General features: G+C 36.0%; 1 protein-coding gene across 1 annotated transcript in view; it reads left to right on the top strand.

Annotated features, from left to right (window-relative positions):
- The first annotated feature begins 678 nt into the window (after positions 1-678).
- The window catches only part of CHMP2B (charged multivesicular body protein 2B), a 29,842-nt gene continuing 6,360 nt past the window's right edge, over positions 679-24,160 (top strand). Inside the window, exons 1-3 of the mRNA XM_082655034.1 lie at positions 679-923; positions 16,256-16,347; positions 21,251-21,445. Of these exons, the coding sequence (XP_082511160.1) occupies positions 890-923; positions 16,256-16,347; positions 21,251-21,445 (321 nt within the window). The 5' untranslated portion in view covers positions 679-889. The remainder of the gene's footprint in view (positions 924-16,255; positions 16,348-21,250; positions 21,446-24,160) is intronic.

Genomic DNA, 24,160 nt, shown 5'->3' with positions numbered 1-24,160 from the left:
GGATTTTTTTCATGTTTCCAGCCAAGAACATTAAATAAAAAATGTTGCCTTAAGGAAGCTGCTCCCCATTCCCTTCCTCCCCCGCCACTCCCAAGCCTAGAAACCTGATCCCCGGAGACCCACACCTGGTGGTCAGAGCCTCGGGCTCAGGGCCGCAGTGAGCGCCTCGGGTCCGGCAGGGGGCTGCGTGGGTGGCGTCGGAGAGACCGCTGAGCAAGTCAGGGCCCAAAAGAGCGTGAACTCCCGAGACAAACACCACCGGGGCTCGGACCTCAGCATTAACACCAGCCCCTGCACTTATGAATGCCTTGATACAGACAGCAAGGGGATGGTCGTAAATCAACTTGTTCCAGGACGACCCACGCTTGTCCTAGGATTCTGGGGACCCCCTTACTTCCAGCTTCTCCGGGGCAAGAAGAACGCTAAGTAAGGCTCATCTCTGTCAGCATTCAGCACGGAACCCGCACCTAGAAGCTACCTGACACAGCCCGCAGTCTCCTACGCACTGCTACTACCTCTAGCCTCGCATGATTCGCCACACTGGGACGCCGCAAGCAGGAGAGAGGGCAGCAGCTGAACTGAGGGCACCGGCTGCAGCTTCAGGCGCCGCAGTACGCAGGCGCGCGCGCAGATCGCGCAGGCGCCTCCTGCAAGTGACTTCTCCAAAAAGTGTCTTAGTTCGCGGTCACCTGAGCTGAGGGCAACTCCGCTGCGGCAGGGTTCGTGGATACCCGCCCTCCGCGGGTCCTGTCTAGAGACCCCGCCCTCTTCTCTTGCCCATCCGCTCCGCCATCCCGAGCCCTCCAAAGGCCTGTCCTTTCCCTCCGGTTCTTTCCCAGTCGCGGGCCGGACCGGGCCGAGCCGGGCTGCCCGGGCGCGGTCCCTGACCATGGCGTCCCTCTTCAAGAAGAAAACCGTGGATGGTGAGTTCCAGGCCGGGCCGAAGGGGCCCAGCTCTGTCTTTCCCCGGTGTATTTTGCGGGCTTCCGGCCGCGATTCTTTTTGCTGTCCCTGGGGGCGGGGCTGGATCAAGTGGCCCCACAGGTAACCACTTGACCTACCTCGTGCGTCACTTTTCTGTTACCCTATCTCTTCTGACTCGCCCCACCTCAACCTCACCTGGGCAGTCTGGCTTCCTCTCTCTGATAACATAGTCCTTAACAGCCCCGCCCCCAGGTTTCTCCTTTAGCGGGATCCTGAGCATACAAGGAGGCAGGATGCGGCTGACCCTTGAGTGTCATTAGATTTGGTGATTTGATGAATTTCTTATTGGTTTCCCCTGCTTGGTTTACTGCTCCTTCAGTTTGGAGCCGTACTACTTCTGGGCATCCAAACCGGAAACCTGTGTTGAGGTGGGGGAGGGTGTAATAGGCTACTCTTACAAAATGAACTTGGGTACGGGCCGGTCTTGCCCTAGGAACACTCCATCAATAGAGACGTGAAAAAAATGCTTCTTGACTGACACCGGTAGAAAAATTAAAGAAATCCAGGGGAAGTGCCTGGATTTAGTTTTCATAGTAGATTTTTCTCCCTTATGATTATCTTTTGCTATCTAAAGAGATATGGTATGCATTATCTGCATAGAAGTTTATATTTTAAGATACTTGCATTGCTTCAGACATTTAGCTCAATGTCATGTTAAGGGGGAAAGAAGTGAATGTACAGGAATATACAAATGGGTATTTATAAAGAATGACTGTAATATGTGTTTATATAACTGTTTAATTAGTCTTGATACTTTCATTGACTCTACTAGGAATCAAATTCATTCAAGTTATTTAAAAATCGTGTTTCTCATTACATGTTGAATCTAGGTTGTTGTTGGTTCAGTCGAAGAATCACTTCTTTGTAAGGGTCTAACTCTGCCACAAAAGGAGCAGTGGTAGCTAGACAGTGATTGGTACAAACAGGGTGCTCAGTCCAGACCTGGGGTAACTCCTTCATTCCTTTGTAGTGACTTTTCCAATGCCAGCACAATTATTTTGTGGAGGATGACAAAAACATCATCTTTACCCTGCCACCCTACCCTTTACTTCAACACATAATGTCATTTTACCCCTAATTTATCACAGAGCATAATAATATTTTTGCTTATTCTGAGTGGGTGAAATTGACCTTTTATTAACTGAGAAATACCACTTACAACACCTGAAATAACTACCAAGTTGGAATAGGAAGTAATACAATTATGTGAAATGAGTTTTATGTGTGTTTTACCTGAGAATCCTATTTAATCTTTAGCATGGCACTTTAGTTTTTCAGTGTTTCAGTACCAGTAATATGATTTTCAGTCATTGTATAGTACTCCAGGGGAAAAAAAGGTTCATTTTTTTTGTTTCAGTTTTATAGAGTGAGAATTTACTAAACAGAGGAAAAGGGTTGCATCTTTCTTACTGTGATGTTACAAATTAAATTTTAAAAATTAACGTTATAAGCCAAACAGCCTAGCTTTAATTGCTTGATATCTGTAAAATATTTACAAAGACATAAATATCAGTTCTATATTTTTAGTGCTGTGCTTCCTGGTGCTTTTGGCAATCTAGGGATTATTGTACTTGAAGTATAGAGCAGAAAAAATAAAGACAATGAGGATGTGCAGTGAGGGTGTTTAACTGTATATTTATTTGAAGTTGGGTTAATTCATCCAAGAAATAATGTTTTTGCTAAATACACTTATTTGCGAGAAAAAGATCCTAAGGACTTTTGGCAGGAACTATACTACTGTCTTAAAGATCTGTGTATGAAATTTCTGAATATAAATTTGGCTACTGTGTACATTTACTATAACTACCAAACTGCATACTTGATGTTTTCTTAAATTATCATGTCAGTTCAGATCACTTAATGACATCTTAACTGTCGACCTGTACTTTCATTATTTTGATCTAGATATTTACTGATGTTTTTATTCTTTGTTTTATCAAAAATCAGGTGTTTTGTTTAAAAGGTGACAGCATTCTTCTTAGCAATAATGAGGCTATATATTATGAAATTAAATGTATTCTTATGCATTTCTCCCAGATCCTTAGACTCGTTGATTATTGATCACAAGATCTTTTACTGTATGCTGTCTTTTTATCTGTTTCAGCAATAATGAATTCTGATATAAAAGAAAATATGTAACTGCTTATAGAGCTGGAGAATAATTGAATCTTTTTGTCTCTTTGGATTGGCTAGAAGAGTTGCATACTATATCATTAAAGAATACTGCACATGTAAATTAAAAAGGGAGACAACATTAGAGCACTTATTACTATCCAGAGTTATGTTTAATTCATTTTTGACATAAAGATGAACAAGTCTCTGCAGTGTATACTTTGTTACAAAAATTAATGAGAATTGTACCTCAGTGCTAAAGAAGAGATTCTTTTGAATTTGAAATTACAGTTGAGTACTTTTACTGATTTATAAGTTATACACACATATATATATATAAGGCGTATATATGGCAATGTGTTTATCTACAGTGTTTTTTTGTTTTTTGTTTTTCTTTTGTTTTTTTCCTAAGTGGACTAATGGTGACCTATTTATTGAAGCTAATTATGAACCTGTGAATCAGGATGCCATGAGGACTTGTCATGAATGCACAACTAAATATGCCTCTTAAAAAGTGAAGTTCTTTAGGCACTATATACTTTTTGTCTGTTATCCTGACCAAAGACAAATTTGAGGTATTACTCTAAGCCAGCACTGTTAGCATTTTGTATCAGTATCTTATTTAATTCTTACAAAACCTATAAGTACTATTATTATCCCCACTTTATAGATGAGGAAACTGAGAGGCAAAGGACTAAGTAACTTGCCCAAGATCACACAGCTACTAAATTCACTTGGGTACGGGCCTACAGCAGAGCCAGGACCTCATCTCTTTGGGTATTATCATTGTTATTTCTTCTTATTGGAGGGCCTGTGGCACAGTTTAATTTTGCTGTTCTTGCTAAGTACATGGAATTCTCAGCTTTTGGTAGGTACCATGTACACCTACCTTTTGTCTGTGAGGCAGACTCTTTTCTCTCAGAGTTAGTATTAGAACTTTAATTTCTAATGGTGGTAGAACTGGAAACAACCCTCCTTTTCCTGACTCTCCCTTAACCCAGCATTTTCTTAGGAAGTATTTTCCAGTCTCTTTTTGCTCTTCATCGAAACCTCTCGAAGGAGTGGTGGTGTCTCCTATCTTCACTTCTTTACTTCTCTGATGCCCCCCATTGTACAGCAGTTTGTTTTACATCTCATGTAATGAATGAGATCTTGCTAAGATCATCAATGACTTCTAGATCACCAAATCCAGTGGTCATTTTTTAGTGATCGTCTCTTGGGCTTATGCTTTGCATTTGATTTTGACAATAATTTCTTCCTTGAAATTTTCTTTCAGCTCGCATGACGTAACACTGTCTTAATTTTCCTCAAATTTTTCTGACTACTCTTTTTCTTTTATGTTTTTCTTTCATTTTTCCTTTCTTTCTTCCTTCCTTCTTTCCTCCCTCCTTTCTTCCTTTTCTCTCCTCCTTTCTTCCTTTCTTATTTGAACCTGCCCTTTAAATGTTAGTATTTTTCTTGGTTCCATCTTGAACTACCACTATTCTAATTGTACATTCTCTCCCTACATGATCTTATCTAAACTCTTATTATTTTAGATATAACCCAAGTGCTGATGGATCCCAATTGTGTATCTCTAGATATATTTTTCTGAGTTTCAGACCAATGTATCCAATAGTTTGCTAAGTATCTCCACCTTGATGTCCCAAATACCTCAAATTAAAACAGATCCCAAACAGAATTCATCACCATCTCCTTCAAGTCAGTTCCTTTACTGGGTTCTCCTCTTCTAGTGTTTGGCACTTCTTGATTTTGCCCTGTACCTTCAATTAATTACCAAGTCCTGTCCCTTATGCCTCTTAAATGTTTGGCACATATGATCTTCCTTGCTCTTATTCAGATCCCATTTATCTTACACTTTACTACATCACTTTTCTGTGTTTCCTTCCTGTAACTTCATAGCCTTTAAATCATTCATCTGTTGGGTTGGCCAAAAGGTTTGTTTGTCTTTTTCTGTAAGATGGCTCTAGTAGCACTTAGTTGTCTTTAACTTCATCCAAAACAATTTTGTTAGATTGTGTGTAATGGCTGTCATATCAGCGTGCATTTAAAAAAAAGACTTACTTTTTACTTTTACTTACTTTTTACTTACTTACTTTTACTTACTTACAACTCAAAGTTGGTGAATTTTTGTGTAGCCATTTTAATATTGAAGATGGAAGAAAAAACATTTTCGGCATATTATGTTTTATTATTTCAAGAAAGGTAAAAACGCAACTGAAATGCAAAAAATGATTTGTGCAGTGTATAGAGAAGGTGCTGTGACTGATCGAACGTGTCAAAAGTGGTTTGCGAAGTTTCCTGCTGGAAATTTCTTGCTGGACGGTGCTCCACGGTCCGGTAGACCAGTTGAAGTTGATAGGGATCAAATTGAGACATTAATTGAGAACAATCAATGTTATACCACTTGTGAGATAGCCAACATACTCAAAATATCCAAATCAAGCGCTGAAAATCCATTGCCCCAGCTTGGTTATGTGAATCACTTTGATGTTTGGGTTCCACATAAGTTTAATGAAAAAAAACTTCTTGACTGTATTTCTGCATGTGATTGGCTACTGGAACGGAAGAGATCATGGGGCAAGCGAAATGAACCACCACCAACCACACCAAAGGTCGGTCTTCATCGAAGAAGGTGATGTGTATATGGTGGGATTGGAAGGGAGTCCTCTGTTATGAGCTCCTTCCAGAAAACCAAACGATTAATCCCCACAAGTGCTGCTCCCAATTAGACTTAACTGAAAGCAGCACTCCACAAGAAGCATCCAGAATTAGTCAACAGAAAACGCATAATCTTCTATCAAGATAACGCTAGACTGCATGTTACTTTGATGACCAGGCAAAAACTGTTACAGCTTGGCTGGGAAGTTCTGATTCATCCGCTGTATTCATCAGACATTTCACCTTCGGATTTCCATTTATTTCGGTCTTTACAAAATTCTCTTAATGGAAAAAATTTCAACTCCCTGGAAGACTGTAAAAGGCACCTGGAACAGTTCTTTTCTCAAAAAAATAAAAAGTTTTGGGAAGATGGAATTATGAAGTTGCCTGAAAAATGGCAGAAAGTAGTGGAACAAAATGGTGAATACGTTGTTCAATAAAGTTCTCGGTGAAAATGAAAAATGTGTCTTTTATTTTTACGGAAAAACCAAAGACACTTTTTGGCCAACTCAATACAAAGTTGCCTGTGTGATTGATATATATGAAATCCAAATCTTACTATGCTACTCCTAGGTATATATCCATTTATTGAGTCTCTAGCACTAAAAGGATCAAGTGAATGCCCTTTAATAAGGTATGTATGGCCCTGCTTGATCTGGTCCTTGTCTTCCTTTCTAGCCATTTCATTTTACTCTCCAAGAACACTTCTCACATTCATCTGCATATACCATACTCTTTCTCACGCTGACATATTTTAAATTATGATGACTTTTTGCATAGAATTCCCATCTGCTTCCCGATTTGCATTCGCCAGAATCAAAGTAGATCCTCACGCACTTCCAAAGTTGGATTATGCTTTTTCTAAGTTTTTCCTTCATTCCACATTTGCAAGGTTGCAGAGAGTCTTCAGCATAAATGAAAATAGCTGCAGCAGTTTAGAATTTAGAGAGTAAATTCCAAAATAGTAGCATTTACTAACCAAAAGTTGTGTTTCCAGTATCCAGAGCTTACTATAATCTACATCCATATTATCGCCACTCACCTCGAACCTTAGTACAAGTTTAGAGATAATTTGAGTAATGTTACTGACAGTAGAGGAACAAAGCTTCTTGGGTTTTGCCTCATTGGGGTGGTATCTATGTATGCTAGTTTTCCAGAGTTCAGAACCTGAGAAGTTTTGACTAAGTTGGATAAATCTGTCAAGAGTCAGTTGTGATGCCACATTTTTTATAGCTCAAGAAGGAATAAAATTTACCATCTATATAAATTAGATCCCCTTCAGAAACATTCTGCTTTCTTCCAAGTAAAATACAAAATTCTTATGGTGCTACCTACAGTAAGTACCCAGATCTTTCCTAGCGTGTTGTGTGTTCCCAGAGTGATTATTATTATGAATATTTAAAAACTCAAATTACTTTCTGTTTGGTCCCTAAATTCTTGGCACACCAAAGAAAAATAATTGAATAAGGAATTCAGGAGCACCATTCTCTCTTCTGAGCATTTTTCTGGGCAAAATTTTTTCATACTTTTATTTATTTATGTGTTTATTTTTAGGAATGTAGACTATTCTCTTTTTATTTTGAACAATTTCAAATCTACAGAAAAGTTGAAGTGACAGTATTCAATGAACACCCATTTTCGCATTGCCTAAATGCACCAGTTATTAACATTATGCCACATTTGCTCTCTCTCTCCCTCCTCTATGTTTGTATGTCTTTATATGTACTTATATACACACATGTGGGTTCTTGTTGAACTATTTAGGGTAAGTTATAGACATAATGAAACTATCTCTGAATAGTCCACCAAATATTTTCCAAAAATAGGATGTTCACCTATATAACCACATGCCATGATGACTCTCAAAAAATTTAATAGTATACAATAACATTATTTAATATGGAATGAAATTCAAAATTTCCTCTATTGCCCCCCCCCGCCAAATCCATTATTGCTGTTTTTGTTGTTGTTGTTTGTGTGTGTGGGAGAGTGGTTACCTGAGTGATGAAAAAAGATTTCCCTACTTATGTGGCATTTGAGGGAAAAACAGAATGTTGAGAAGAAATAGTCATGTGATGATCTGGTACGTGAACCTCCTAGGCATAGAGAACAGCAAGGCAGGAGGCCCTTTCAGAAGCCTAGGAACAGATATTTCTGTAGGAAAATATCTTTCCTTTGTATTTCTCCATCCCAAGCATGATACCAAAGACTGGTATTTCTTTTCATGCTACCATTTTTCTACCTTCAAGTCCATCCATATATCTGTGAGACTGTTCTTTCAAAGGGTCATTCCCTCATTCCCTTACTTATCTAAGCTGAAAACTGCCCTTTGACAGTTTTCTGAAGCTGTTATTGATGATGATGCCAAAGGCTGTGTCTTTGAGAGCCACATAAGACCCAAAGATGTGCCAACAGCTGACATCTCAAAACCTTCCTTCAGCTCTTGAAAACACTGATATTTTAATAATAATGAACAAATTCATTTCAATGAATTCCTCAGGGCTTGAGTGACTTTTGAGACTTTACTGGTGGGGGGAAAAACATTCCTTATTGCTTCCTTTTATCCTACCTTAGGGCTGGACTCCTATTCTCTTCTTAGTGTTCTACCTCTTCCTCCCAAGTGAGTCCTGCTGAGTTTTTCAACTTCAACCTTGTTCTTAAGTGGATCTATGTATAGAGTAAAGCTGTTGGCGTGATTCTGTACTGTCCTTTCTGTTTCCTACAGTTTATTTATTTTTGTTTTTATTTTTTCTTTTTCATGTGTTTAAAACTGGTTAATTAAGCTGATACCTTTTCTCCCTGATTTCTCATATATCATGTCCAAAGCCTGAGAAACAAGTTTGCTTTGCATATCAAATTCTGATTTCTCCTCACCCACTCTCTCATTGTCATTGTCCTTCTGCCTCTGAGTAAATTTGGCTTTTAGAGCTGGTATTTTCTGGTTACTGGCCTTTAGTATTTGTTTCTTACCCCTTAACCTTTGAGTTTGGAGCATTTTTGCAGTTTTTTTCTCCTCATCAACCTAAGAAAATGGTATAGCCCCAAATGGCCAGGACCCCCATCCCCCTTTATTGTTCATTGGTGAGCTCCACCATGACTGCTTTAGCTGAACTCACACTCCCAGCTCTTCTGTTCATAGCCACGATCAGGGTTTATCTAATATCCATTGTCCCACTATACCGGTGCCAGAGTACCCACTATTTCCATTGATACTAGCTTGCAGAGCTTGCACATGAAATCTGAAGAGGAAGCTCACTTTCCTCTTGGATCTTGATTTCCAAAACCCAGTTAATGGAGATGGTAAAGCAGGATGTGGGAGCATTTTGTGCTCCTTTCTCAACCCATGTGATCATTAGATTCAGGGTAATTGGTAGGCAATAAAGTTGCATAAATCAAAATGATTTTTCTCTGAAGAAATACATTTAAAAGCAGAAAAAATATATTAGATTAAAAAGTCCATCATGACCTTATAGTAAAGTGGCAAACCCAGTACATGGTACGCGGATGCTGTCTAAGAGAGCAGCTTGAATCCAGCTGAGTGGTACAGTCGGTGAGTTGTGCCTTAGTGCTCGTGGGGCAGTAATCCTGAACTATCCGGAAAGCTTGAGACAGGCCCCCTCCCTTTTCTCAAATGATAGGCACTTTAGAGGATATTACTCACAAATTAATGAATGTCTGTATTTGCAGTCGGTAACCACTTTTTGCTTTAAGCCTCAGATATGCAAATAGCATGTAAATGAGCAGGCTCTAGAAGGACAGCCATAGTTCAAGTTGGGCCTTGGCCTCAAATCCCAGTAGAGAATTCTAGTGAGCTAGACCACATGAGAGGCTCTTTTAGATTTTATTTTTTGGCTTTTTTCTTTCTTTTTTCTGTAAGCAGATAGGCCTTATTGGCTCAGAACCAAAGAGTACAGAATGAGCTTTTCTGTCTGTATCTTCTTAAGTCCAAAATTTGCATCAGTGATCTTATCACTCTATGTATACATGCCTTCTTTTGTTCAGTTAAAAAGAGCCTGAAAGGCTTGAGACAGGCTTTAGTTCCCAGAGTGGAGCGGGCCTGAGTGGCTTTTTCTCAGTGTTGTGCTGGGTGTGGGTGAGGAGAGGGTGGTGGGTGGGGGAGTTCCCAGACCCTCTGGACCTCACCAAATGGTAACAGAGAGAGCACGCCACAGGCACTCCCATGTATTTTCACATTGTGCAAGTTCCCTATAGCCACCTGTTACGAAACACTTCACAGTGCCCCACGAGGTAGAAGAAGTGCTGGCATATGAGAGTTCAGGGAGTGATCTTTACTAGAGGAGGAAACGGGATGGACAGGGAAGCACAGGTTAGGCAAAGCCAAGTGCTCCGTCTCTCCTAGGTCAGCAGTACCTGCACATATTTCTGTCATGGTCATAACTCAGAAGGAGAAAAGGGGACAGCAAAAAATTAGAAACATCTGATTATTTCAGTGTTACATTTTTCCATCGTAGAAAGGTATCTATCATAGTTCAGATCTTACTATGATAATTTGTTAAATTATCAGCCATCTTTCTTGATAACCAATAGATTTTATTATACATTTTTAAAGAAATGTGTTAAATTATGACTATAAGGCAAATCCTTTTACATTTTGATATATATGTTTGTGCTGCCTTAGATTACCGTTAACTAATATATTGGTATAGTTGTTGACACGAAGTAAAATGGGAATACAGATAGGTAAATAAAATAAAATGTGTTCCTTGCTCTTAAAGAGCTTGTAATCTTAGGAATCAATCAGACCTACTAAGAAATAAATATGATTGGAGATAAACTTGGCCTTAAAAACATTAAAATTGTCTCAGAATCTTTCTCATGTTATTCCTTCTGAATTATCTAGAAGACCAACTGGGGGTTTAGTGTAGGGATTGTTTTTAAAGAAAATTAAAGAGTAATTTGTTTTATAAGATATACCTGTCATCTCATATGAAAAAATATTTTACTGTCTTTTCCTACTTACCTTAATATGGTTTAAAGTGTTATGACTCTGTTTTAGTATAACATTAGATGCTCTTGGTTTATAGCCTAGAACTGTTTAAATATTAATAGGTCTATTAACAATAGGCTGTGGAATATGCAGTAGTTAATTTTCTTTATTTTCCTTCTCTTATATACAGTGACAGTTATGGTACACATAGTTCCATAAAATTAAGAAAAGTGAAGTCAAACTATTTAAATTATGTTTTGTTAAAATTTCATGTCCTACTTGTTTTTCAAGAAAGATGGCTTTATCTGTTCTTTACTCTGATTCTCTGACACCAACTGGGTGTCTCCAGCAGTTCAGTTCAATATTAACACTAACTGTCTAGAGTTAGCACAGACCCCACACCACAGGTTAAGGGCTCTGTCCACAAGACTGTCCTCACTTAAGAGGCCAGTCACAGTCCTAGATTACCACCAGTACTTCTGACCGACCAGCTATAAATTCTAGTGTCACCACAACTCCCTCTTCAGGTTTGGTAATTCACTAGAACAACTCATAACTCAGGAAAGTGCTTTACTTAGTATTACCATTTTATTATAAGGATGCAACTCAGGAACAGCCAAACGGAAGCAAGTTATTATGCAGGGGGGGTGGGGTGAGGGGTGCAGCTCAGAGCTTCTCTGCCCTCTCTGGACATGTTACCTTCCCAGAACATCAATATGTTCACGAACCCAGAAGCTCTTCCAATCTCTTTGTTTAAGAGTTATTATAACCCAACCTCTGGCCCCACTCCCCTCCCCTGAGGGATGGGGCTGAAATTGCCCACCTTCTAATCAAATATTTGGACTTTCTGGTAACCAGCCCCATCCTGAAGCTATCTAGGTGTACCCCTCTCTGAGTCAAAAGATGTTTCTATCACTCAGGAAATTCTAAGGGTTTTAGGACCTTTGTGCCAGGAACTCAAGCCAAAGACCAAATAATGTATTTTTCATTATGCCACCCAACTAATGAAACAAATGTATGTGGATAACATTCTAGATCTTAGCAGTCAAGGCTTTCAGTAGTGTTTCACAGTGCTTTGCACTGTGCCAATTACCTGGTCACTATTCAACTTATCAATACAGTGACTTCTCTTTCAGCCCAGTACTTTTGTAACTTTAGGAGACCGTCATCATTATTTTAATATTTCATCTTATCCTAGTTGAGTTCAGGGAGTTTTTAGTATACAAAGGGGCTGTACTCTAAAAGTTCATTTGTAATTTCATAGTTTTAAATTTAGGGCATATTTTCTATTGAAATAGTAGGATAAGTGGTGAATGTTTTCATACCAATCCATTGCCTTTGGCAAAATAGGGAACTAAGACCAAAAGATAAAAATTTGGAGGGTTTAAATGTTGAGGATGAAAAGGCTAATGACTGTTTTGAAAGGGGAAATGAGCGCTTTCTTTGTTATTTTGTTTAGTATGAATCTGTAGATGTCAGAGGAAAAAATATCATGTGTTGTGGACCTAATTATGTCCCCTTAAAATTGGTATGTTGAAGCCCCAACTCCTGATGTGACTGTATTTGGAGATAGGGTCTTTAGGGAGATTATTAAGGTTAAATGAGATCATGAGGGTGGAGCCCTAATCTAATAGGACTGATGTCCCTATAAGAAGAGGAAGAGATACCAGGGATGGGCACACACAGATAAAAGGCCATGTGAGGACACAGCAAGAAGGTGGACATCTGCATGCCAAGGAGAGAGGGCTCAGGAAAAACCAACCCAGCCAGCACCTTAATCTTGGATTTACAGCCTCCAGAACTAGGAGAAAACAAATTTCTGTTGTTTAAGCACTCAGTCTGTGGTGTTTGTTATGATAGCCCTAGCAAACTAATAAGTCATGTTATTTTAAAATAAGATCCCAACCAATGCTCCATGAAACATTTGTATCTGAGAAATTTTAATAGAGATTTCTCAAAAGGGATCCTTGGCTTAATGAATTTGGGAAACAATCTATCACATATTCTCCCCTTAAAGATTGACAATGTATATTCTTATGTTAAATGTTCTTAGAAGCCTTGAAGCAAAGAAATCGGTTTATTTTTTTTTCCAACTTGAACATTTCCCAAATATATTTGTCTATAGAATATCTCCTTCCCTCTTTTTTAAATGAAACATGTTTCCCATCCAGAAGAAAGTTGGTGGAGGGAGAGAGCTCCCTCTCTTTTTGCCTCCCATATAGATATTTTATGGTTTCATATTCTTATATTTAAGGAACATATAGAATGTGTTCTTAGTAAATCCTGAGCATGAGATGTCCACCAATATAACTTCATTGAGAAACAGAGTAAGAAAAGGAGGAGAAATAGATGTCTTGTATGTAGGATATAGGAGCTCTGGCATCTTATTTTAACTTTTATTCAGAAAGTCATTGTAGTTGATTAGTTATATTCTATATAATAACATGAAATGTTTTTCATTCTGTTTTAACAGTATTTTTATTGATATGGATCTATATTTATAAGGATTATGTCTCTGATAACTTTACTTTTTGTTTTCCTAAAAGCTTCACAGTGTAATAGCATATTTAAAATCAGAGGCCTTGGAATCAGAATGGCTGTATGTGAATCCTACCACTTTTTCTCCCTGGGGCAGATTACCTCACCAAATATCAATTACCCCCTCTGAAACAAGTGAGATAATAGTACCTACCTTTGGGGGTTGTTGTGAAGCACTTAGTATGGTGCCTATTACTCAGTGTAATTCGTTATTTGTATTCTGAGTAAAGTATCATTAAAACAGAAATGTATAGAATATAAGTTGTGATGCTCCATCACTAGAAAGGATAACGGTTGCTGGCTTTGCTGCTGTTTTAATTGAGATGAAAGTCACATGACATTAATCATTTTAGAGTGAACAGGTCTGTAGCATTTAGTACATTCACAATGGTGTATAACCATGATCTCTAGTTCCAAACCATTTTCATCACTTTAGAATAAAACCTTATATCCATTAAGTAGTGACTCATCCATCCCCCCTCTCTCCAACTCCTGGCAACTATCAATCTGCTTTCTGTCTTTGTGGACCTATTCTGGATATTTCATACCAGTGTAATCATAAAAGACCATTTGTAACTGGCTTCTTTCACTTAGCACGCTTTTGAGGTTTATCCATGTTGCACTATGTATCAGTACTTCATTTTTTTAAATAACTGAACAATATTCCATTATATTATATGTATATACCACAGTTTGTTTATCAATTCATCAGTTCACGGACATTTGGGTTGTTTCCACCTTTTGACTATTGTAAATAGTGCTGCATTTGTGTAGAGAGTATTTGTTTAGGTACTTGTTTCAGTTCTTTTGGGTGAATACCTACGAGGGGAATTGTGAGGTGATTTGGTAATTTTATGTTTAACTTTTTGAGGAACCACCCAACTGTTATCCACAGTGGCTGAAATAATTTACATTCCTACTGGCAGATCAACACTTATTTTCCTTTTTTTGATTATAGCGATTTTGGCAGATGTGAAGTGGTATCTGGTTTTCCTAATGACTAATGATATTTTGCATCTTTTCCAAGTGTTTATTGGCCATTTGTGTATCTTTGGAGAAATGTTTATTCAAGGCCTTCACTCATTTATTGAGTTGTTTGTCTTTTGTTTTTGAGCTATCAGAGTTTTTTATATATTCTGGATACTAGACTCATATATAATTTACATATATTTCGTCCCATTTTCTTTCTTTCTTTTTTCTTTTTTTTTTTTTTGTGGTACGCGGGCCTCTAACTGCTGTGGCCTCTCCCGTTGCGGAGCACAGGCTCAGTGGCCGTGGCTCACGCAGCATGTGAGATCTTCCCGGACAAGGGCCTGAACCCGTGTCCCCTGCATTGGCAGGCAGACTCTCAACCACTGCGCCACCAGGGAAGCCCATATTTCCTCCCATTTTCTACACTGTCTTTTCATTTGGTAATGTCCTTTAATCACAGTTTTTAATTTTCATGAAGTCCAGTTTATCTATTTTTTCTTTTGCTGCTTGTGCTTTTAGTGTCATATCTAAGAATCAGTTGCCAAATCGCAAATCATGTAGATTTTCTCCTGTGTTTTCTTCTGAGTTTTATGATTTTAGCTCTTATATTTGGGTCATTAATCTTTTATGAGTTAATTTTTAAATATGGTGTGAGGTAGGGGTCCAATTTCTTTGTGTGTGTGTGTGTGTGTGTCATGTGGATATCTAGTTTTCCCAGTGCCATTTGATGAAGAGACTATTCTTTCTATTGTGGTGGTGGTGGTTTTAAATCTACCTCTTTACTAAAAAGGTACTCTAGTGAAATGATTAAGATCACTGATTCAGGAGACAACACTTGGATTCCTTGGGCACATTATTTAAACTTACTAACACTTAGTTTTCTCATATATATAAAATAATAGAAAAAAACAACTCCATGGCATTATTGTGAACATTGTACTGTATACTGTATGTAAGCACTTAGCAAGATTCCTGACAATGAGGGAACAGTTTTGGCAAGCATTACTATCCATATCTGTGATCCTTTGAAGAAATCACTATTTAGTAACAGTTAACCCAAATGATTGTCAGTCTCAGACTAATATTTTAATTCTTCAAAAGGTAAGGCTAGGACTTCCCTGGCAGTCCAGTGGTTAAGACTTCGCCTTCCAATGCAGGGGGTGTGGGTTCGACCCCTGCTCGGGGAGCTAAGATCCCATGTGCCTCACAGCCAAAAAACCAAAACATAAAACAGAAGCAATATTGTAACAAATTCAATAAAGACTTTAAAAATGGTCCACATCAAAAAACAATCTTTTAAACAAAAAGGTGAGACCGGTGGATCCAGATGAATTGAGATAAATGAGAAAGACATTAACAATAACTGGACACTTCAAATATATCAGGGCATTGTGTATGTTATTTACTCCTTAACAACAATCCTAATTTTGTAAGAAACCTGAGGTTTAGAGTGTTAACTAACTTTGCAAGGTATCATCATATAATTATCAAGTGGCAGAGGTGCGATTCAAATCCAGGTCTGCTTCATTGGAAGGTTGGCTGCTTCACTCTGTTATGATGACTTAGTGTAGAAAAAAAAGATTTAATAAACACATTGCTTGTCTTCCTTCTTGGAATTTCATGTAATACTGGAGTAAGGAGAGATAAGAAGGGTGTGTGTGTGTGTGTGCATGTGTGTGTGTGTGCACGTGTGTGTGTGTGCATGTGTGTATGCATATGAAATATACATATATATGCCATATAAAACATTGTATAATAATCAGTTCTCTAAGGGAGTATTTTACTGTGATTTATATATACTTTTGGCTAAACTATAGCATATTTGCACTTCTGTACTTTTTTATATAATCGATATTTATAATTTGTTTTAACATTTGATTAATTTTTAGTATATTGAATTGAAACAAAAAAAATTAACATCTTGTAATTTAAGGTTTTTTTGGGTTTTTTTTAATTGAGGTTTCTGAGTCCAGTATTTTAAATGGTATTGAAGAAGATTTTACAGCTCATACATTTAGGTTTCTTTTGTGGTTCTCTTAGATGTAATAAAGGAACAGAATCGAGAGTTACGAGGAACACAGAGGGCTATAATCAGAGATCGAGCAGCTTTAGAGAAACAAGAAAAACAGCTGGTAAGTAAAACATTAAATTTCAGTTTAACTTTTCAAACAAATTTAGAAATCAGTGTTGGAATAATTAGCTAACTAGGAAAAAGACACGACAGGTGGTAAGTGATTTACTTTACTAAGAAATGACGTTTAACGTCTTCCTGCAATTTCTGCTTACCTTTGTTTACTGTGTCATTCTGCTGACTTTTATCAGGATTCTGTGTATTCTGCTGATTATATTCTTCAGTTTGTGAAAGACATGAATGCCTAGGAAGAAATATTGCTTAAAGCAGCCACCTTCTTGTCAGTTAACAGCAAAGATAAAATAGTCCTAGAAAACAAGAGAGTGTTACAAGAAAATAATTATGTTAACTCATAGGTGTCTTACTTGATATTTTAACTGTTATTGGGTCTGTGATAATAAATGTACTTTTTTAATAGATTGGCTATCTTTCTGTATTTTTATGTTATGCTTTTAAATGTATGTTGCTTAAAATATTTTTTAAAACCAGCATGTTTGAGGTATACTTGACATGCAGTTGACTGTACATTTTTAAAGCATACAATTTGATACATTTTAACATATGTATTAACTCATGAAACCATTACTACAGTCAAGATAATGAACATATCCATCATCACCAAAAGTTTCCTTTTTCCCTTTGTAGTCCCTTCTACCCATCCCTCCCTGTTTCCCTCCATAGTTAGGCAACACTGATCTGTCATTGTAGATTAGTTTACATTTCCTAGAATTTTATACAGATGGAATCATAAAGTGAATTCATTTTTATATGGCTTCTTTCATTCATAATTATTTTGAGATTAATCAGTGTTGTTACATGTATGAATACTAACTCCTTTTTATTGATGAATATTATTTCATTGTGTGGACATTTCACAGTTTGTCTATCCCATTCACCAACCAGTGGACATTTGGGTTATTTCCAGGTTTCAGCTATTTTGATAAAGGTTGTTATAAACATTCAGTTGAAGTCTTTGTTTGAACATATGTTTCCTAGGGGTGGGATTGCTTGGTAGATCACAGGTTAAATGTATGTTTGACTGTATACGAATGCTAAATAATTTTTTAAAGTTGTTGTTCCCACCAGTTATATATGAGAGTATATATATAACTATAATATTTTCTGTTCCCACCAGTTATATATGAGAATAAAATTGTTTCACATCCCAGCCAATAGTTGGAGTTTACAGTCTTCATATTTTAGCCATTCTAGTGGTGTTTAGTAGATTGTCATTTTAAATTGCATTTCCCTAATCACTAATGATGTTCAGCATCTTTTCATGTGCCTGTTCACCATTTAAATATTTTCTTTGCCAAAGTGTCTATTGAAATATTTTACCTATTTTTTTCATCAAGTTTTCTAATTATTTAGTTGTGAGAGTTCTTTATATATTCTGAGTGCAAGTGCTTTATTGAATATATGTTTTGCAGTTATTTTTTCCAGTTCTTGGCTTGGTCCTTTATTTCCCTAAGAGTGTCTTTTGAGGAACAGAAGATTTTTATTTTGATCAAGTGAAATTTATTTATTTTTTTTCTTCTGTGATTTAGTACTTTTAGTGTCCTATCTAAGAAATCTTTGCTTAACCCTAAGTCACTAATATTTTCTCTGAGATTTTCTTCTAGAAGTGTTATAATTTCAGTTCTTACATTTAGGACTGTGAATCTTACTGAATTAAATTTTACTGTGTTGTCAGGTAAGGGTAGAGGTTAACGTTTTGCATTTGGATATTCAGTTGCTCCATCATCATTTGTTGGTGACATCTTTCCCTATTCAAATACCTTGTCATTTTTGCGGAAAATCATTTGTTCAAATACACGTGGGCCTCATTCTTGACTCTATGCTCTTCCATTGACCTATATGACTATTCTTTTTTTTTTTAACATCTTTATTAGAGTATAATTGCTTTACTATATAACTATTTTTAAGCCAATACCACACTGTTTTTACTAACACTTAATAATTAAGTCTTAAAGTTGTATAGCATTAACCCTTAAGTTTTGTGCTTCTTTTTAAAATTGTTTTGGCTATTTTAGGTGCTTTGTATTTCCCTATGAACTTTAAAGTAAATTTGTCAATTTCTACAAAAAAGGATCAGATTTTGATTGGGATTACATTGAACCAATTTGGCATCTTAACAATGTTAATCTTTCAACCCATGAGCATGCTATATCTCTCTATTTATTTAGATTAAAATTTTTCTCAGCAGTATTTGTACTTGTAATTATACTAATCCTGTGCTTCTTTCATCAGATTTCTGATTTTGTGTTGCTGGTATTTAGAAATACATTCATTTTTTTGTATATTGATCTTTTATCCTGTAACCTTCCTAAACTCACTTATTCTAGTAACCTGTTTGTGGATTCTGTTCTATTTTATTATCTCTTTCTACATAGACAGTCATGTCATCTGTGTAAATAAAATTTTTCATCTTCCTTTTCAATCTTAATGCTTTTTTTTTTTTATACCTTATTACACTGGCCAGGACTTCCAATGTTAAAAGTGGTTTATAACCTCTTTTTACTGATTTTAGGGGAAGACATTCAGTCTTTCATCATTAAGTATGATATTAACTGTAGGCTTTTTGTAGAGGCCCTTTCTCAGGTTGAGGAAGTTCCTTTTGTATCTAGTTTGTTGAGAGTTTTTATCAGGAATTAATTTTGTCAAGTGCTGCTTTTTTTTTTTTTTTTTTGCATCTGTTGAGATGATGATTATGTAGTTCTTCTTCTTTAGTCTGTTAGTATAGTGAATTATGTCATTGATGAATTCCAAAGTTGAATTCCAAAGCTGAATCAAGCTTTTGCTACTGGGATAAACTTCATTGGTAATGATGAATTTTTTAAAAATACTTTTATTTCTATTTGCTGAAATTTTCATAAGAATATTATGAAATATATATTATCTGTTCATAAAAGCTGTTAATATATTATCTGTTCATAAAAGCTGTTAATTTGTAGTTATCTTTTTGTATAGTGTCTTCATGTGGTTTTGACGTCAGAGTACTGCTGACCTTAAAGCATGAATTGGCAAGTGCGCCTTACTGTTTCATTTACTGGAAGGGTTTGTGTATTTCTTTCTTACATGTTTGATAGGTTTCATCAGTAAAGCCATTGGGAGTGAAGTTTTCTTTGTGGATAGATTTTAAGCTACACAAAAATCTATCTTTGTGGATAGATTTTTAAATTCTAAAATTTTCAATTTTTAGAAAATAGATATAGAATGGATCACGCTATCTACCTTTCTGAATGAGATTTGGTAGTGTGTATCTGTCAAGTAATTTGTCCATTTCCAATAAATTTTAAAAGGTAATGACATCGTGTTTATAATATTTTTTATTATTCTTTAACATCTTTAGGATATAAAGTGATGCCTCCCTTTACATTCCCAATATTTATCGTTTGTGTGTTCTCTCTGTCTCAGTTTTTTTCCCTCTTCTGACTGGCTAGTGGTTTATCAATTTGATCAATTTCCTGTTAAAAAAACAGCCTTTGATCTCATTAATTTTCTGTATTTTTTTCTTTCCTAGTTCATACATTTCTTGTTTATATTATTTCCTTCCTTTTGTTTTCTTCGTGTTTTATTTGCTCTTCTTTCTACTTTCTCTATTTTGAAGCCGACGAGATATTCATTTTTTTAATGTAAGCTCTAATGCTATACGTTTCTAAGAATTTTTTTTAAACTGCAGCTCACACGTTTTGATATGGGGCATTTTCATTTTATTAATTTAAAATATTATCTCATTTCCCCTCTGATTTTTTTCTTTAACCCATGACTTATTTCAAACCACATTGTTTGATATCTGCTTCTGTTTTTCCTTTCATATTTTTCTTACTGCTTTCTAGTTTAATTTTACTGTAGTTAGAGATCATACCTCATATGATTTCAATCCTTTTATATTTGTTGAGCCTTGTTTTCTGTTACAGAATATGGTATATTTTGGTGATTTTTATTTTTAGTGTACACTTGCAAAGAGTGAGTATTCTGCTGTTGGCGATGGAGCTTTTAGTAAATGTTGCTTAGGTCAAGTTGGTGATAGTGTTTTTGTAAATCTTCTGTATCATTACAGATTTTCTGTCCACTTGTCCTAACAAGTACAGCAATATACTTAAGAAAGGAGCTGTTGATACCCCTCATCCTAGTTATGTATTTGTCTGTTATGCCTTTCAGTTCTATCAGTTTTTGCTTCATAAATTTGGAAGTACTGTTTTAGGTGCGTACACATTTAGGATTGTTTTGACACCTTTATGTATTAATTCCTTTATTATTATTGAAATGCCCCTTTTTATTCTGGTAAGTTAAGTTTTTTTGATCTGGTTAATGTAACCACTCCAAATTTCCAGATTTTAGTAAGTATTTATATAGAATATATTCTTCTATCCTTTTACTTAGCTCTATTTAGCTTTGTTTTGGTAATTAAATTTGGTTTCTTGAGATAGCATATAATTGCCTTTATGTTCTTATCTAATATAACAGTCTGCCTTTTATTTGAGATGGAGACAGATCTTTTCACCTAACATAATTGTCTATATTACTAGCTTTAAATATACCACTGTGGTCTTCTATTTTGCTATCTCCTACCAACTCTTTGTTTGATTTTTTTTTTTTTTCCTTTTTTTCCTACCTGCTTTTGGGTTGAGTTTTTAAATTCTCTTCTGGGCTTTATGTGAGTACTGTTTTGTAGACTTGTTTTGTATTTCTGGATGAAGGTACTAGTTCTCTCTTTTCCATGTAGACATGTAGAATAAATTTCCCTCTCATATTACTACTTCTGTGACTTTATACTAGCCTCTTTCTTTTTTCATAATCAGGGTGAAATGGTATACTGTATATGTTCAGTCTATTCTTCTTAAATCATTGAGGACTTCCCCTTAATGATTTTGTTCCCCTCTTTTTATTTCCTCTCTTAGGAATTAGAAATTAAGAAAATGGCCAAGATTGGTAATAAAGAAGCTTGCAGAGTTTTAGCCAAACAGCTTGTACATCTAAGGAAACAGAAAACAAGAACTTTTGCTGTAAGTTCAAAAGTCACGTCTATGTCCACACAAACAAAAGTGATGAACTCCCAGATGAAGATGGCAGGAGCAATGTCTACTACAGCAAAAGTAAGTGGGAACCTTTATATCCATAGCTTTATGATTTTATCTGAGATATTTAAATGTCAGTATTCAGATTAGATTCAAATTAAATTTAAAGCACCCTCTGATATATATGTGTTACAGAATCTTTCTAATTTTTAATAAAATGAGTTATAATACTACATAATCCAGATAAATATTTCTAGATTTTTTTATTGATTTGTTTTAATATAAAAATTTTTGTTCCAGGGCAGTTCCACTGTTGCAAGATTATATGTAGCTTCTAAATTTTTAAAATTGACTTAAAACATCATTTTAAGATTTTTGGCCTTATTTCATTATGCCGTAAGTTTTGGTATAATAATTTGAATAATAATTTTCTCTTGATTCATTTTCATGAATGTGTCAGAAGGACACATGAGTATCGTGAGAAGAAGTTATCAGTTAATTTTTATCAGGAACTTAAGTTTAACTTACAGTCTTTACATTAAAAAAATTAGTGTTTTTACTATAGACCTTAAAGGACTGTGAGCCTTTCAGACATTTAATAAGTAATGAGCTCTTTGATGTATATTAAGAATTGTGAGAAATCATAAATTCCAGACAAAGGCTCTGCCCTCACAGATCTTATATAGTTCAGTCGGGGATGGGAGGAGGTTAAGATGTGTCTGACAAGGAAACTCACTATACATCAGTCTATGCTAGGTTTCAGTAAACTGCACAGATCCCTGAATAGTACTTACTGTACATAAGATGGACACATTCTATTTCCATGTGTTCTGCAGTTTAAAAGGCAATCATACTTGATCTGAAAGACTTTGCAGAAGACCTACGTCTTAAATATCAATAGGCTTTAAATAAAGGGAAGAAAGAATATGAATGTGAAGAGCAAAAGGAAGAAAAGTTACAGAGGAGAGAAAGTACAGGTTTATATTAGGAAAATAGTACATAACAGTTGATTCTCATTATTTGCAGTAGTTATGTTCTATAAAGTCAGGAATACTGAATTAGGGAATATCAAACCATTGCTCCTAGGGGAAATGCAGGCTTAGGTTCCTGTGAGCCTTTGATCACAATTTTTGTCAACCAGTCTATACCTAACCCTGTTTTATATGTTTCTGTTGAAAGACACCTTACTTATCATAGTTGATCATTAACATTGAACTCATGGTCAGTAGCACTGTAACTCATGCCTGAAAAAAGCTTATCTAACAATGTATTTTTTCCACATTTGTATTTTTTCCAATTTTTCCACATTTGATCCAAGGCACGTCACAGGCTTCTTGCACTTAGAAACGCTAGACCACACTTCAGTACATTTTAACCCTCAACCAACCAAAGGCACAAAATAAACCGCAAAGAAAACACTAATTTACAGTATTAGTGCTGAGTCAAGATGGCAGAGTGTCACCTTGCTTGAACAAAGCTGGAAACGTGTGTTGGGTGACTCAGATGTTTTGCAGCTCTGAGCATGTCCACAAGTGAGCACAAAAGTACTGCAAGTGTTGACTTGTTACAAATATATTTTAATGAGTAGGCAAATTCAAAACTAAGGAATCCAGAAATAATGAGGATCAAGTATAATTGCCTTTTAGACTGCAGAACACATGAAAATAGAATGTGCCTATCTTATGTACAGTGGCACATTTGTTCCTTAAAAAAACAGAATATTTCAATATACCTTCGTTCTGTTAGTTTTTACTCTCTAGGAATCTTAGTCATCTTACAGTGAAAAACACAGTTAAAGGCAAAAACTTTTTTTTCCTTTTTTGGTTTTACCAAATTGACAGAACTAAATGTCTGTCTAATTTGAGGAAAAGGTCATATCTGAAGATCACACACCTGGACTGGATAACATTTCAATAATGTTGAGGAGGAAGACTACTCATTTTGCAATTTTCTGCAGGTGACAGGGGAGGAAAAGGTACCTAATGTGGTCCTGCCATATAGCAATGTATGAATTAGTTTTCACTTAAATTTCTCAGAAATTTATTAATTCAGGAAATATTTGTTTAGGTCCCCTAAGTAGGAATTATAATAAGTGATGGAGATGAAATGGAAAGCAAAACCAGGCAAGGGCTTAACCTGTAATAGGTTAAAGTCTATTTAAAAGGCAGCCTGTTTGAGATGTAGTTTAGTGCGATGATTAAAAACATAAGCTTTGGAGTCAGATTACTTGGGTTCAGATCTCACTTGGTAGCTATGTGACCTTAGCAAGCTATTTCACCTTCCTATACCTTCATTTTCCATTTGTAATGGAGGGGAAATGGTAATACCTAGCACATAAAGACTTGTTAGGTTTAAATGTCAATTAACTTTAAATATTGTACGTAAAGTGCTTAGAACAGTGCCTGGCACACAGAAAGCTAATATATATAGGCATTAGCTGCTCTATTATCACTGTCAGCATCCTTGTTGTTTTTAGTATATTTTTGTAACAGTAATGTAATTTGCGAGTAAAGTAATGTAATTTACACCAATAAATAAAATTTTAATCTATAGTGAGTAGGATTTAACAGGGGTATCTGTTCTAACCTAGGGTGTCAGGGACTACTTCCCTAAGGAAGTTGTATGTAAACTGAAATCTGAAGTATTGATAGTGAAAGCAAATAAAGAAGAGCATTCCAGGTGAGGGACAGTATATGCAAAGGTCCTGTGGCAGGAGGAAACATAGCACATTTAAGGAAATGTTAGATCAGTGTGTCTAGAGGACAGTGGTGTAGAATGAGACTGGCTTGTTAA

The sequence above is a fragment of the Grampus griseus genome, assembly GCF_964374135.1.
Source record: "Grampus griseus genome assembly, chromosome: 5".
Taxonomy (NCBI): Eukaryota; Metazoa; Chordata; class Mammalia; order Artiodactyla; family Delphinidae; genus Grampus; species Grampus griseus.
This window is presented reverse-complemented; position numbering and strand designations above follow the sequence as displayed.